The following is a 17,165-nucleotide window of genomic DNA, read 5'->3' on the forward strand; positions in this document are numbered from 1 at the left end:
ACCTTGCCTGTTTTCTTGGGCTTTCTTTTTAGGAAACAAGAGCTACAGTGGATCTATTCAAAGTTTAACATCTATAGGTTCCAAAGAGACTCCCAAAGCCTCACCAAACCCAGAACTGCCTCCGAAAATGTGCACAAGGTTAAGGCTAGACACTGCCTCAAGCAATGGCTATCAGCGACCTGGCTCAGTGTAAGTGAGAGTTTGCATTTGCCGTGTCTCCCAGGGGTACAGAGGAGTTGAGTATGTCCAAAAGAACCCTGAGGAATCCCACAGTTGAATGCCTATGGGTACAATCAACTTCCGTAGGACTCCATCCTTTCTAAAAAAGATGTGAAAGAGTAGTATTAGGGTCTATAAAGAATCTCATGGAGTGGCACGTTAAGCACTTTCCTCAGAAGTGGAGCTGTGACTTAATTTAAGGAAATAAAAATAGATATATAATATAGTAGTTATGGGCTTTGGAATAGAAGCCTTCTTGTAAGAGCTAAGTATCTACTTCTCAACTGAAGAGATTGGTGTGCGGTGACCATAAGCCAGGCCCAGCTCCCAGGTCCCCTGTCTGTTTTAATACACCTGCTTTCTATAATAACTTCTGAGGATTGGTTTTCTCTACTTTCCATCCTAATTTATCTCCCTTACCTGAGTCCTCACTGATTTAAACAAGCTCATAGAGAACAAGGAACATGAAAGGCAAAAGTGGGTACTTCTGATTGAAAGAAATGACCCAAAAGTGCGAAGGCTGATAGGAAAAGGGCCGATAGACATGAACAGGAGGTGGGGTGGGCTAAGGAAAAACAAGTGGAAACCTGGTTAAACAAGTTAGCAAAATCCAGAGGTGAAAGGTTTTTCTTCTTTTCATGTTGTTTTCCTGACATTTGCTGAGCATTTCATAATGCTATCTGAGCTATTATTGGGTGTCTTTGCACAAGTTATTTAAGGGCCACAGTGTCCTTTTGAAATTGGTAGCATAAACCCCATTTTAGAGATGGTAAAAATTTTAGGAAACTAGTTCACATTCACTGAGCTAGTACGTGGTGGAGCTAGGATTCCAAGTCAGGGTTCTCTAACTTTAATTCTGTTCTCTTTCTGTTATACCATTACCATTTTTAATACTAATATTCCTGATATTTTAATTATTCATTAAAAGTACAGTAAGACATTTTACTAAGCCTGTTTCCATAGAAACATTGTTGTAAATTCATTAGTTCATTGCTTTCTTCGACAACCTTTTGGTTGCAGAGTGTGTTCAAACTATATTATTCCTCTGGCTTGGAAATCCAGTTGCAGTGATATAGACAAAATATATTTGTCAATCTGTTGACTCTCCACTGTGTATAGTTCTAGACATTAAGACAAATTAAATTTTGAGCCAGTATGCCAGGAAAGATTAGAGAATATAAACTCCATTCTTTGTGGAGGAAAAAGAAGAGCTTTGATCATACTGTAGTTAAAGTAGAAATTAAAATGAGGAAGTGTATGTCCTATAGTAGGTGATCTTTGAGATTATCAAATGGCTTGGCTCTGGAAAAGTATTTATCAACTAAAGGAATAAAATTTTTTTATAGTCTAGAACATCATTCAAGGAATTTGATATTCTCTTCTAGTAAATATAGATATTTTTCTAATTACCCAGGGTGCCTTAATTCCAGTTCTTTTCAGTATATACCTGATAGTCTCACCTGTTCTATTAGAACATGTCCTCTTCCCCCACCATGATTTGAAGTAGGATTTCAACCCCCAAATTGGTTTATTGGCCATATTTTTGGAGTTTGTCCTTTTCACTTTACAGGAAATATGTGAAAATATTTAAAAAATGAAATAATTTTATAATTAGCATTTCTTAGCTATCAGAATGAACACCGGTTCTTTTGTCATGTTGATTTGGTTCTTTGATTCTTCCCTTGTGACGCCACAGGAGTCGATAATACATGCTGCTGGGAGTAGAGTGGAGAGAAAATGTTCCTTTTACTGCTCTCACAGTTTCCTGAGATAAAAAGAATGAAGGACAGTAAGATTCCCAGAGGAGGTAGCTATAGGTTTATTACAGGCTGACACTCTGTAAGCTAGAGACTAGAGTTAAAAATTTCATCGACATTAAAACTTAAAATGGTTACAGTTCAGGTCCAATTTTGGTGATGGGTTCTTAACCATTTTTGTTTTATTTCACTAATAATCTTGGTTTCGCTTGGAGCAGACTGAATTTATGTGTGTTTGAAAATCATTTTTCAGAGTGGCAGCAAAAGCCCAGCTGTTTGAAAATGTTGGTTCCCCGAAACCGGTTTCTTCTGGGCGGTAAGTTCTCAAAACCCTTTAAACCCATCGAAAAAATAAAATAGTGGTGACATTGTTGCTTTGTATGGACATGACAGATTATCTGTGACAGCTCTGCCCCTCAGTTATGCAGAGGATCAAATCCGCATCCACTAGTCCTTCACAGGAAGTCGTTTCCCTGCATTTAGCATCTCGGATTGTTACAGTTATGCCTCAGTTGACAAAATCTTCACAGCAGGAGCGTTCTAAACAAGCAGATTTCCTAAAAGATGGAAGTTGCTATAATCCTTTGTACACCAGTGATGACAGTCATTTCAAAGGCATATCCTTTGCTTTTAAAAATTATATAACTTTTTCTGGAAGAATCTTCATTCATATTGAAAAATATAGTTATTTTAAAGGATGACTGAGGTGTTGTAGGGCTCATTGCCCCAGATGCCTCTGATTTTTGGAGTACAGAAATTCATTCAGGGTTTTCAGACTTTATATTCCACTTCATTGTTAACAGAAAAAGTTGAGACATCTTGCTGCCATTAATATGCTTGCTTCTAAAGTGCTTGCTTTCCTCTTCTTGCTTTCCAGATTTATTTTTCTAATCTATAGTGGGCTTTGGTTTTTAATTTAAATAATGGAATTTCTTAAAGGCAGGGGCTTTCCAATATTATTATTGTTATTATTTTTGCCATAAGCAGCTAGTACAGGTAGGAGACACTGAATACAGGCTTGTTGTTGAAAGAGCATAGAAATGAAAGAATTGAAGAACAAACCTTGATTTTTTCCCTTTGGATGTACTGAGGCATTTTTGTGCTTCCCTTGTCTGGCTAATCAAGGCTATGAGGTAAAGGAATCACAGATAATCAAGGCATTGCTGTATAGTTCTTCTAAACTTTATTCAACCAAAGAATTTTTATCACCTTATCCAAGTATGTGGGCTTTTTCAGCATGCATTTATTAAGTAACTGCATAATTCTGGGCGTGTGATAGTTATTATGGATAACAATGACCTTCAAACTTTTTGGTTTTGTTCAAAGCCTAGTAAGGGCACTCCTGTATTAATTAGTTTTTTGTAACTGCACAGAGTAGAGCCACTTTGGTATCTCACTAGAATGATGATCAGTGTTATGCATTTTATATAGCAGATCCCAGAACACTTGTACCCTACAGCTGTCTGCAGCATCTCCATCTTCTTCCTTTCTATCAAGGCATGATGAAAACTAAGGCCTATGTATGTCAGAGCAAACATCATTCTCTGTGATTATTATCATTTTTAGGCCTTAGTATAAGGGATTATTAATCTTGCTACTTCTGTAGTTCTTGCTATATGGTTGAATTGCTCCACTAGATGGAGCCCTCTTATTAGAAAGCTCTAAAAAGAGTCTGCCTGTTAAGTAAAAACTCAAGTACTATAATCAAAGAGCTAATCCCACAGAGCTTTAAGCAAACAAGCTATTAATAAAGTAAATCAGAAAGCTTTTATATAATAAATATATACTCAGATGTTCAAAAATCAACCCATGCATCTTTAATAAGCTTTACATTCTAAATACTCTTAAATCAACTTCTAATGGGCTTTAGCATAAACTTAGAACTCACTCAGCTGTACATCCAGGGTTGCAGTCTTTCTCTGTCACCTAGTCCATAGCACTAATGATCTGGGTCATAACTTTGCTGAGGCAGGCTCGGTGGAATGTGAATGAACTTCAGACAGACCTTCATACCAAATTTTGGTCCACCACTGTCTAGTTTGAGTTACTCTTGGAGTTACTCTTTTTGGAAATCCATTTTCTTTATCTATAAAATGAAAGTCATAGTTCTGAGCTTGACACTTTGTTGCAAAGGAATGCAATAATGTGTTTGAATAGGGTAGGTGATCTGTAGATGGTCTCTACATTAATAGCTATTATTATAATTATTGTGGAAACTGCTTGCCTAAGACATTCAAGCCTCTAATTTATGTATTGATGATATTTGAATGCTAACTCTTAATATTCTCCTGTACTGTCAAATAAACCTGAACAACTGATAGAAATTGAGGACATTTCCCTGACTTCCTATAGTGCCTATCTCATTTTCCTTCTAGGGAATTCAGGGTTACCCTTGAATTGGACCTTGAAAGAAAACAGAACCAATCGAGGCAGTAAGACGACTAGTCATATTTGGGAAAGGAACCATTTGGGAGATTTTAGTGGATGGCCTTGAGCAACAGAAAAGTAACGTCTCTGGGGCCACTGCAGGCTCTAAATGCCATTGACCACATGGGTGATCTAATCAACAATGCACCTGAACAGATAGTTCAAGTGGCTTTTCCAGGAGTTTGTGAAAGGGAGAGAACAGCCAACAATTTAGAATGAAACTGGTGAGATTTAGAAGATTAGGAGAGTAGCAAAAGCATGAAACTCTATAAGGAGAATGTATGGACAGGATCAGAACTGAGCAACTGCTTTGATACTGGGAGTAAGAGATGGGTAAAGAAGGTTCTAAGTCTCTCAGACTAAGTGTCAGAAAGAATGACAATTTAGTTTGTAATCTCAGCGTGTGCTTACGTAGGGGGAAGGGAAAGTTTTAGTCATAGATTTTGAGGAGCCTCAGGAAAGGTAAGAGGCAGTTAGAAATGTGCAGCTGGAACCGAGAGAGAGCATGGAACCTTTTGAGACACTCCTACACAGCAGTAACAGTCCATAGATGAAGGTGAGGGTGCCCAGCAATGGGGCTTATTGAGTGTAAAAGGAAAAATGGCTGAGCATTGGTCTTTGGGGAATGGTTTTCTTTAGGAGTCAGGCGAAGAAGAATGTGAAGGAGTGGTTAGGAGGAGGAGGCATGGCCAACAGTAGTAGAAGCTGCAGAAAAGTCAAAGAGATGAAGGCTCCGTCTCAATGTTATTGGGGCGTGTAGAAATAGTATCCTTAAAGCCGTCCCCCTTGGCCTCAATCAGTTATACTCCGTGAGGAGGAGATCTACTTTAAAGTAGTGTAATTCAGCAAGCTATACAAATATCTTCTGAAGGTTGAGTTGAGAATTAAGAGAATTAGTTGAGAATCGAATACCTGGCTCATTATAAACAATCAAATGTTTCTATTTCAAAATTTAAAAGATGAATATTTTGTTTATTGCTACAAGGGATAAAAACAAAGCCCAACAAAGTTTTCTTGTCCAGTGAGTTTGAGTAAGATACACGTAAGTGCAGAAAGCACCATAACACATAAGAAAGAAGAAAAGCCATGACTTTTTAAAATAAAAATTTAATTTTTTCTTATTTTAGAAAATGTGGCAAATCAACTAATAAACTGAAGAGGTAAATGAAAACGTTTTATAATTTCATCACCTGAAGATGAACTATTATTGAATTTTGGTGCACAGCCTTCTAATATCATCTACAAGAGTGTTTCATTTTGATCTCATTTTGAACTCCTTTATAAACTTAAAAAATCATTAACGATGCCCAAAGAGCTTTTGTTTAGATGGATTATATCTATTGCTATTTACTGTATTAAAATTTAAACGGGGAAAATTTAAAAATATTTATTAATTTGTTTAAAATAAGAATAAGCCAATTACATTGTAGCACAGATAATCTAATTTTTATGAACAATAATATTTTCCAAAACACAATGGAATTGTTTTACATTTTTGTAGATCTCTTTAATACCTGGCATAATACAAAATGAGTAGATTCTCATATACATTTTATTAGCTGTCAGAGCAATGATGTCTTAGGGTCCTGCCTTCACCCCCACCCTCCCCCTCCCACACCCCACCCCAGGTTCCCCTGACTGCATTTTGAGAACTACTCTGTGATAAACACACAAAAAAAAAGGACACAGAGAGGTGTTTTTCACTGTATTGTTCCTACCATAGAGCCCAACACAGAGTAGATGCTCAATAAAATTGTTGAATGAATGGATAAGATACACATTTTTAACCTAAAAATACTTTGTTATTCATTTCTTCACTTTTTTTTTTGAGACAGAGTCTCACTTTGTTGCCCAGGCTAGAGTGAATGCTGTGGCATCAGCCTAGCTCACAGCAACCTCAAACTCCTGGGCTCAGGCAATCCTGCTGCCTCAGCCTTCCAAGTAGCTGGGACTACAGGCATGCGCCACCATGCCCGGATAATTTTTTCTATATATATTAGTTGGCCAATTAGTTTCTTTCTATTTATAGTAGAGACAGGGTCTCGCTCTTGCTCAGGCTGGTTTCGAACTCCTGACCTTGAGCAATCCACCCACCTTGGCCTCCCAGAGTGCTAGGATTACAGGCGTGATCCACCAGTGCCCGGCCTCTTCACTTCATTTTTAATGGAGTTGCAATATACATGCCTTTGCCACAAGCAAATTTAGAAGCTCAAGTAGAAGTTCTTTAGCGTTAAAGCATTCAACATCACTTAGCTATCCAACCTGGAAACAGCCAGTTTTTGTTAGAAAAACCTATGAAAAGAGCATCTAACTGATTTTAAGAAATCTCCAACCAGTAACCAAAAAGCAAATGCAGTGTTTATTGGTAAATCATCATGGGCAATTTAGGATTCTTGCCAACGACAAATTTATAAACTTTTTACCTTAAACACTATTGTTGTTTCATGGCATGTGTTCTTCAATAGCATCATTTGTAGTTGCTGCCTAATATATATATTTTTTAATTTCAAGAAAATATGAGAGTACAAGCATTTTGGTTGCATTTTATATCTTTGCCTCTCCCTAGCAAGGGTTAGAGGTATGCCCTTCCCCTCCACAATGCTCACCACTGGATTGGTGTTCTCTGATTTATTAAGTCCTCTGCTGGTGAACATTTAGATTGTTGTGATTTTGATTTTAGTTTTTATATATAGTATCACTTTGGCATCTTTCTATTATCTGTGTGTACTCCCTTTCCCTTCAGGAGTAAAACTGTCAATAGTGTACAAAATTGTGTGTGTGTGTGTGTGTGGTGTGTTTATCATTGTAAAGCATCCCTCCAGAAAACGTTATGTCAATTTTGGTGAATTTTTTATTTCTCTTATATTTAAGATATGCCTTGGCAAATTTTGTACACTGACCTTATCAAACCTTTGTAAGTTTACTCATCAGCATTGGATGCATTTAGAATTAGGAATGAGGCATGTGAGCAGACCATTATCCTAATGATAAGAGAAGAAATGGCTTTCAGGACTGTGGGTGTCATTACCTCACTCTCCCATGCAGCAAGAAGCAAGATTTTCAAAATCATTTTCAAAGCAAGATGAGAATCTTCTAAAGAGCGACACAATAGGTGACAGTGTTATTTTCACATCCTCTTCAATACACCAAGGCAGTAAAAGAGAAAGCATTAGCACCTGAAGGAAACTTCACTGTCACAGAAGTCTACATTAAATCATCAAAGCTCTTTGCAAAGCAGAGTTAACACCTGTAGTTACAGATCTCAGCAGAAGAAAATTCTGTCTGTCTAGTCATATGCACAGATAATTGAAAAGTCATGACAGGTAGCTTTTTGTGCTGTGTATTTTTGACACATTTAACAATATCTATTTATTTATTTAGTGATATAATTATTCTGTGAGCTTCTCCCTTCCTCTGTTCAGTCCTGTAAAATACTAGAAACAAAAATGAGAACATTCCTATCTAAAATATTAATAAAAAGATTTTGGGTGCATTTTAAAGCATAGCTTCAAAAATTACGTCATTGCAAAGGATACCATATCTAATCATTTGTACAACTTTGGAAATTATTTCTTTTATAGGTCTCTTAATAATTTATCTTAATGACTCAAAGAAATAAGACAGTGTGTCTTGGAAGAAATTGTTGCTGTTAGAAAATTTGATTTTTTGAAAAACCTTGACAATATTTTTAGGGAAATGGCTATGCAATCCTCAGTTATATCTTGATCAGATCAAATGGTTATACTTGACTAGAAGATATATAGGGGAAAACTAATATTCTGTTTAAGACTACCGAAGCCTGATTCTTAGAAGGCTTCAGAATTTGGTAGCATCCTCACTCCTCACCTATACACATCCAACACACCCAAGTGCATGTGTTTACGTGCACACACACACAGTTCTTTTTGGATGTAAAGCCCTGTCCTTCTCAGGGTGCCTTTCCTTCCTCAATTCTTCCTTAGACCTTGTTTCGCTGGGAAGTGTGTTTTGTGGGCTGATGGTCATTCCAAGCCTGCTCCCCCAGTGAGCTTTCTGAAAGAACAGCCTGAGACTCACCTCAAATGAAACAGACTCTGGGGGCAGGCCCAGAATTTTCCTCAGTAAGCTTCCTAGTCTTCAGATAGTCTTTTGGAACCCCATTTTAGATGACCACGCCCCATGCTTAGTGCAGGGACTAAGACCCAGGGTCTTGCCGCTGCAGAAGGAAAAAGGAATCATAAAGTAGCTCTGCTGCTTTGGGAGAACTGCGGACAGCAAGTACTGCTGATGTTTCTTTGTAGGTATCTTTAAAAGGACTCATCATAGAGAAGAAGAGCCCAGATTGTCTTTCCTTTTTTTTCCACTAATTCATTTAGCAAATATTTACTCAGTTAACTACTAAGTATGAGGCATTGTTTGTGGAGATTACATTCTAGTTAGGCGAGAAGATACAAAAAATATCAGTAATAACAACAGAGTACTAGAAATTATTATAACACCATGTAGACTTGAAGCAGGAGGATATGGTAGATGCCGGGGGTGGGGAGTGGGGGGACTATTTTAATTAGAGTATGTGGTCCGGGGAGGCCCGACCTTCAGCAAAGCTCATGAAATTTAAGATGAACCTGACGTGCGTAGACATGTGAAGAGCAAGAGAAAAAATATCTTCCATGGGAGTGGTCACAGCTAGCTCTGAGGTGGGAACGAGTTTGGCATGTTTGAGGGAGGGCAGGGGGCTGAGTGACAGGCGTGGAGGAGGGGAGCAGGGGCAGGTACACAGAGGTAGGAGTGAGTGTAGGGTTTATAGGCCATAGCAAGGAGCCAGTTGAAGGGTTGTTATCAGGGAAGTAACATGATCCCGTGGACATTTTAAAACTTTCCTCTGGCTGCTCTGTGGGTAATGGATTGCAAGGGAGCAAAAGAGCAAGCCTAGAGGTTTTAGGAAGCCATTCAGGCAACCAGGCCAGAAATGATATTCTCTTGGACTCTGGTTGTGGAAGCAATGGTAAGTGGGTGGCATCAGGATAAGTTGCAAGTCTTCCCAAGGTCACTGAAGGTTGCAGAGTGAAGGAGGCTTGCCCGTTACTTTGATTAGCAGCCTCAGATGATGGCAAAAATGTATGGATTCAGATCTCATATAAAACCCCGAAAGCCTGGCCACTCTTAAAAAACCAGAGCGCTGGCAGCGTTGAGCATGAATTCACTATGGGGACAGAAGTTGGGAGTGGAGCATTGGCTTCCCCTTTTAGGAGACGGACACACCGTGGTTTGCAAAGCCTCCATCTCTCCGCGTCAGCTTCATGCCAGTGAGGCTATGATTGGTCGCCATTTATCATCAGCTTATCCTATTTTTTTCCTGACATCATGCCTGCTTATCTCTTTTACCATATCCTGTAATCTTTTTTTAATTTTTGGGTCTCTGCTCAAGTAGTTTGAAAATGAAAGTGGCAGAAAACCAAAAAGCTTTAAAGTACCTGGGCACCTCAGAGCTTGCTAAATAGGCTCTTTTTATATCTACCTAGAAACCGAGGTAGATGTAAAAAGAGCCTGTTTAGCAGCTTACTAACAATCAAATAATTACAGTCTTTAAAACCAACCTGTGCTGTTTGTTATAAGCCAGGTGGGTACCCTCACGGGGCATTGTCTGGAAAAACAAGAAGGGCTTTTAGTATGCTAGTAATGTTCAGTTTCTTGATTGTGTTCCACAATTGTGTTCAGTTTGCACAAAATGTACTAATGTACACTTTCCCGTCTATATGTATTCCAATCACAACTAAAAATTAATAGCATTCTTTAAGAATAGTTTTAAGTGTAAATAGATCCAAGTAAGCGTTGTGGTTTTTACAAATTGTCTTGATCTTTCAGCCAAGCAAAAGCCATGTATTCCTGTAAAGCAGAGCACAGCCATGAGCTCTCCTTCCCACAAGGGGCGATATTTTCTAATGGTAAGTACCTCCATGCCCTTCGCTTAAGGGTGTCATCATGGGGAAAGAGGAGGAATAGTAAGGTGGTGAGAATCTAAAGTAGGAGCTGGGAGGCTCCTATTCTACTCCAGGCCCTGCCTCTCATGACCCGCATAAGTGAACACATCAAATTCCTCTGGGTGGTGCATTCCTGTAGCCCCAGCTACTCAGGAGGCTGAGAGGATCACTTTAGCCCAGGAGTTCGAGGCTGCAGTGTGCAATGATCATGCCCGTGAATAGCCACTGCACTCCAGCCTCAGCAACATAGTGAGACCCTATCTCTAAAAAAAATAAATATATAAAAATTTTAAAATCCTTTTGGACCCTAGTTTCCTTCCCTGCAGGTGTTTGTGTATACATACCTCTGTGTGTGTGTGTGTGTGTGTGTGTGTGTGTGTGTGTGTGTGTGTGTGTGTGTTATAAGAGAGAGTTTTATTCATTATGTGAATGCAAAGGGCATTCCAACTTTAAAGGGCTGTGACATTGTTTTGTTTTGATAATTTGTACAGTTGGCCCTCTATATCCAGCAGTTCTATATCACAGATTCAACCAACCACAGCCCATAAAGATTAGAAAATAAATAAATGATGACACTACAACAATAAAATAATGCAAATTTAAAAAACAATATAGTATAAGAACTATTTACATAGAATTTACATGGTATTAGATATTATAAGTAATCTAGAGATGAATTAAAGTATACAGAAGGATATGCCTAAGTTATATGCAAATACTAGGCCATTGTATATGAAAGACTTGATCATCTGCAAGGTTTGGTATACACAGGGCGTCCTGGAACCAATCCTCCTCAGATACCGAGGAATGACTGTATGTATACAATCCGATGTGGATTTTTACCCATTTGTTTATATAATTATTTGATACCAATGTTGATTGAGTGGGATTGATTTTTCTATTTATTTATTTTGCCAGTGTACCCATCAGTGGAACCAGGATGGTTGAAGGCAACTTATGAAGGCAAAACAGGACTAGTTCCAGAAAATTATGTTGTCTTCCTCTAATACGATTTAGTGGATGGCAGTATCTTCATGGTATCCATGGTAACGAATAATAAGCGCTATGATTTATCTGACACAGATACGGGGATCAGAGCCCACTAAATGAAAACAATCAATTTCTATCAAGTCCTTCACCAGCAGACTATGTAGCTCCCTGTTAATGGAAAAAAAATGTTTAAATTGTTGACCATTCTTTTTTGGGTTGATTTCTTATTTTTAAATATCGTGCTTTTTTTTTTTTTCCTTTGGACAAGTAACTCTCCACGATGTCTCTTCCATACCAATTGTAGGGTCTCAAATTCTGTGTTAAATACTAAATCCCAGAAATTTGGAAACCAAAAATCTGCTATATGAATTTTGAGATCTGTCTTTTACTGCCTGGCTTTCTCTGAGGAACCTTGAAATCATTACTTAAAAAATGTAATTTAAGTTGCTCATTTATTTTTTTTTCTTAAAAATATACTGCTTTTATATGTGATTGTTTTGCTGGTCCTAAACATTTCAAGGATATAAGTCTTTGTTTTAAGATAACTTTATTTTTATTTGTTTTCCAAGTGGATAATAATATTCAAAAGCAATAATGTATATGATGTTTATAAAGGAGAGCAAATTAAGTCATACACTGATTCCACTGTAAACAATCCATTCAGCATTCCAGATACCTTCAACAGGTTTAGTAGAGGGATCAGCAAACCTTTTCTGTAAAGGCCTGAGAAGATAGTAAATATTTTTGTGGCAGGCTAGGTTTGGCTCGTGGGTCATAGTTTGCTGACTCCTAGTTTAGAGGATATATAAAACTATCTTCATAACTTTAGGATTTTCATAAAGTTTTACTACATTAAAATATAAAAACTGATAAAGTTTATGCACATACCCTCTACTAGTGGCATTATAGTGGCATCACGGAAGAATATTATAAAAGTGCAGCATAAAGGCATACAACTGAAAAATCTACTTGTTGTATTGTGAAGTATCAAAGTATTTTAATGAGATCCAACTTTGGCTTTTGAGACGTTCTTCTACAAATGAAAAAGATGTGGTGTGAAGACATTCTTAGGGAGGCTGTGCCTTCCAAAGTCTATGCTTGGTTGAAATAGAAAATAAACACAAAGGGTACAAGATTCTTAAATTATTTTGAACCACAAAGTTTGACGTTGTTTCATCATCTTTAGCAAGAATAAAAATCTGTACACAAATTTCCTTGGTGCCATTCAGTTTTCAGCCTTTACTAGGAATTTCACTGAATTTATAGAGCATAGAAATAGGTATTTACTCCCCATTTATATGTATATACATATATATGTCAGCAGCATCTGGTCAGGCATCAGCCATTACTTCTATTATTTTTATTTCAATAATTCTAATATATTATTTCTTCAAATATCTGTATGTGGCAAAGAGCCTGCCTTCTCGAGATCCTGAAAAGCTGGTTGCCTGCCACTTGCATGCTACAGGCCTGGCCTGCTTGGCCTTGACGTTTTACTTGTTACTTCAGAGTTCCCCACTGTATGGACACTCAGGTATTGACTGTGTAAAACTCTTTTTTACATGATGGTTATAATCTGTAATCTCAATCTCTTTTTTCTTTATAGTAATGTTTCTAGAGTTAATAGGTTAAATACACACAACTATGCCTCAGAGCATTTATGCTTTTACAAACAAAAATAACGGATCAGAATTAACAGGTAACGAGAACAACAATAGAAAGAGAGTCACAAACAGGAATAAAGAATCAGTGAATCAAAATAAAAGAATGAAAGATATTTTAACGTTGTAAAGATTAGTAATGCAATATAAATATCTGATAAAAGAAATCTGTTTCTTTTATCTTTTGCTGTCGATTGTGTACACTATAATGAGATGTTGCTGGAGCTTCTTGGTCTAGGTCCTTGGTGGTCCTTTGTAGTAAAAAAACAGCATTGCTGACACCCTAATTACCCTCTGCTGGAACAGAAGGTAGTCCTTCCAATGTACTAGTCCCTTAGTCTGTACGACACCCTCCGTTTAAGCATCCTTGCCGTCGTCTGGCATCCTGCTAGATTAGAACCTCTTAAAGCAAATTGGTTTTCTTTCAAAGACCAACTTGACTCCAAAGAGAGATTCAGAATCCTACTTCTCTTGCTGCCGCATAACGAAATCTCAGCCTTCATTTTATTTCAACACAGACCAGAGTGTTCCTTCTTCTGAGTTGTTTGTGAGCTAATTCCACAGATGCTCCATGTGGAATTAAAGCCTTTGCTGTATAGGACCTGGGTATGACGCCTCGCTCTGCTTTCTGATGGCAGGGCATATGCCTTGGCCCCAGTACCTGCTGTGGTCCCTTTCCTGGAGACAAGCTGCAAAAGTACTGGTTCAAGTTTTGCTTTTGTTTGAAGTTTTAATCTTGTAGGTTTGTGAGAATGGTTCTTTTTTCTTCATATTGATCATGTGTGTAGGCAAGTCATGGCCATATACTGAGTGCAAGCTGCTTTTTCCTTGAAGTAAATTTCCTACAGATAAGGTATCTATGAGCATTGAGAAAATCAGGACATGAACTATAAATCACATGGAGTGTTAATTACACAGGAAGTCAATGAAAGTCATTGGAGGAGGATCACATTCAAAATGTTAATAGCATTTCAATAACACTTTAGCTTTTCAGAGACAAGGTGAAGATATGTTAGAATTGCCACATTCATACCTTCGAAACACACAACACGTGCACCCTAATCACAGCTTAAAATATCAGTATGAGGATGAGATTGAGGGGTCTAAGTTAATCATCTTATGTATTATGTGAAAATATCCCTCAGTACAAAATATTTGTGTATTTCACAGATAACTCTCTTGTTGTGCCCTAACTCTACCAAGTTTATAGAAACCAGTGAGCCAACTGAAGGATTTTTCTGTTGTGTTATATATAAATGTCTGAAAAGTAAGATAATCTTTATATTCCTGTAATGTCCACGAAGTATGAGGAAGGACCATTTCTCCTTGTTTGTGGGTGGCTTTACTACTTGCATTAGTTCCCTGTGCTTTGTGGCATATACCAGCATAGCCAGGTTTCTCAATGACGGCTCTCTCCTTTGCTGGCTCTTTCAGGGATGGTGGAGAAAAAAAAATGTACCTTATAATCCCAAATTGTCTAGGTCTCCAAATAGGAAAAATAAAGATACATATGACTTTTGTTCTTTTTCTGTGATAATTAGCTTTGCATATTGTGGTATTCCATCTAAAAATCCACTGTGTTGTGAGAAAAACAAATTTCTTCTATAATCCTGTGAAGATGATACCCTGCAAACCTTCTCACTCCCAGCCTCATTTTTGGGGTCTGTGTTGAAAAGGGTATCATTCACATGGATGATGGTTTAGAAGAATCCCTCAGAGTTTGGCCTTAAACAACTTTAATTTGTAGTAATACCTCCAAGCATGTATTCAAGATACCTTCATTAGCATATGGAAACCCGATTTGATTTATACTTTATTGGCTGAAGTCAGAGGCAGACCAATTTAGGAACAGGTTTTGTTCTTTGAGTTTATGATATATTTGTAATTCACAGCTGCTACTGTGACCTCACATCACTGGGTAGGACCCTGAAATCACATCTCCTGGTAAAGAAAAAAATTTTTTTTCCTTTGTCCAGAAGTTATTTTCCTCTTGACTAAAGGTTTCTCCCTTAGGGAAGAAATTACTATAAAATTTTGCCTCCTACCCTTTCTTGTTATCTACCAAAATCAAAACACTTCGAAAAAATGATGATAGCTTTTCTGAACACTCTATGTCCTCCCTGTCTCCTGTTGATTCACAGACCTAATATCAGGTATTCATCAACTAGTCTCAATTTCCTGAACACATTCATTGTATGCATTCATTGTCACCATTATCTCCCTGCTTCAAAATGTGCAGGATCTACTTGGTAATAACCTTGGGAAAGCTCCGGCTTAATGAATGACGTGGGCTTTTAGAGGGTCAGATCAATAAATTGGATTTTTCATTTTTTAGGGCAGCTACACTCAGTGTTTTTAATAAAGAATCTTAAATAAGAATGTTGACAGCTCTCATGGTAAGCCATTGGCAGAAAACTGATCTGCATGTCCTAGACCAGTGTTTAGGAACTATTGTCTGGCTTGGGGAGCCCAGCTGGTCATCGGTTCTTCCCTTAGCACTCAGAGATGCCAAGTTCAGGGTGAACATTTCACATTTCTTGGTGCTTTAGGGAGAAATAGAGTCTGTGTGCTTACTGGGGAGTCCCAAAAGGCAGGGACCATTTTCATTTATTACAAACATAGATAGATATCTTGCACCATTCACGATGCTTATGTGCAGGGCTACTTGAGGAGTTTACATTTTGTGGGGAGAGGCCTGAAGGTGCCATGACCACCACTTTCTCCCTTTTGTACCATCTGCTGTCTCTTGAGAGTACGTCCCGTGGTCTTTACTCTTCCAGGGTTGAGAGCAACTCATTTCCCCCTTGAATCTACTCAGTCTTTTTGAAATTGTGCCTTGTTCTTTATATGGCAGCATTTGGCAGTTTTAATCTTCAACTGCCTCCTTTTTTGCAGAGAAAATGACACCCATTAGAATTTATCTAAGAACACTGACTAACAGGATTTATGCTTAAAATCCAAGGTATCACCGCATATTGAAGGCTAGGATTTCAAGAGTCCTTGAACTCTGAGCTGAAACTTTTACACATAGGGAGTTTGGCAGGGAAGATGCTTGGTTTTTAATTCAGAATCCTATTTATATACTGTTAAAATTTGAGGTACTGTAGTTTATGTAAAAGTTGGATATTTAGATATTATATTTCAGTTCTAGGAGCTTTGCAGCCATTAACATGACACATAATATGATGAAAATGATTGTCAGTAAATTATCATATTGAGGTTTTTGTTTATTTTGTAGTGTTTCTGTATTTATCTGCACTTTTTGTATATATACATACACACATATATATGCCATCATGTAAATAACCTCATGTTATTCCTAATCTAAATTGCCACATTATCGTTAATGTATGTTTATACTGTGTTATAAATTACATTAAAAATAAACAATGTAAACACGTTTTAATTTAGTCTCTGTGCTTGAAGACTCACTGTGTGTGTTGAAGGACAACTGTCTTGGCTTCCTGTAGAGAAAAACCAAGGTTTCTAGTACTGTAAGTGATCATTTCGGGTGTGGCTAAGTAGAAAATCATAGCAGAATTTGGTGACCTTTTTGTGACAAATTTGGGAGTGATTATGTGAGTATTATGCAAGATTAGGAAAATGTTAATGTTGGTACCTATTAATAATGCAGGCATCTAAGGAGGAGAGAGGTAAGTGGGCCATAAGCAAAATATTAAATATAGCAGGCACGCAGGCTTACCTGAAAATATATCTTTGTTATGAAAGAAGAACCAGCACACAAATACCTCCTTAGATTTGTATTAGTTTTATGACTCCATTGGTCACTATTTGACTTATAGGTAAAATTTTGCTTTTTCTGTATTAAAGAATCATGTGTTTATTTTGTGTTGCAAAATGGATTATCAGAGTGCAGTAAATCACCTTTCCAAACTAAGCCTTGACCAACCTTTCCAACTAAGGTTGACCATAGCGCATATACACCCTGGTTTGCTCAAATAGATTGTATTTTCCATCAGTATCAGAAGAGAGGTGAAAAATTCATGACACAGAGCTGTTAAGAGAAAATAGTGTTATTCTAGTATATATGGTTAAGCAGAAAAAGACTGTTAGGGTAGGTAGTAGAGATCATTCTGGATGGAGCTACTATTTAAGAATGTTGGGTTAGAAGGGATTGACCTGGAACCCCT

General features: G+C 37.6%; 1 protein-coding gene across 1 annotated transcript in view; it reads left to right on the forward strand.

The window, feature by feature from the left end:
* The window catches only part of ARHGAP42 (Rho GTPase activating protein 42), a 282,154-nt gene extending 265,734 nt beyond the window's left edge, over positions 1 to 16,420 (forward strand). Inside the window, exons 21-24 of the mRNA XM_012770559.3 lie at positions 33 to 189; positions 2,230 to 2,292; positions 10,248 to 10,327; positions 11,282 to 16,420. Of these exons, the coding sequence (XP_012626013.2) occupies positions 33 to 189; positions 2,230 to 2,292; positions 10,248 to 10,327; positions 11,282 to 11,370 (389 nt within the window). The 3' untranslated portion in view covers positions 11,371 to 16,420. The remainder of the gene's footprint in view (positions 1 to 32; positions 190 to 2,229; positions 2,293 to 10,247; positions 10,328 to 11,281) is intronic.
* The last annotated feature ends 745 nt before the right edge of the window (positions 16,421 to 17,165 follow it).

This window comes from Microcebus murinus, chromosome 4 (genome assembly GCF_040939455.1).
Source record: "Microcebus murinus isolate Inina chromosome 4, M.murinus_Inina_mat1.0, whole genome shotgun sequence".
NCBI classification, from domain to species: domain Eukaryota; kingdom Metazoa; phylum Chordata; class Mammalia; order Primates; family Cheirogaleidae; genus Microcebus; species Microcebus murinus.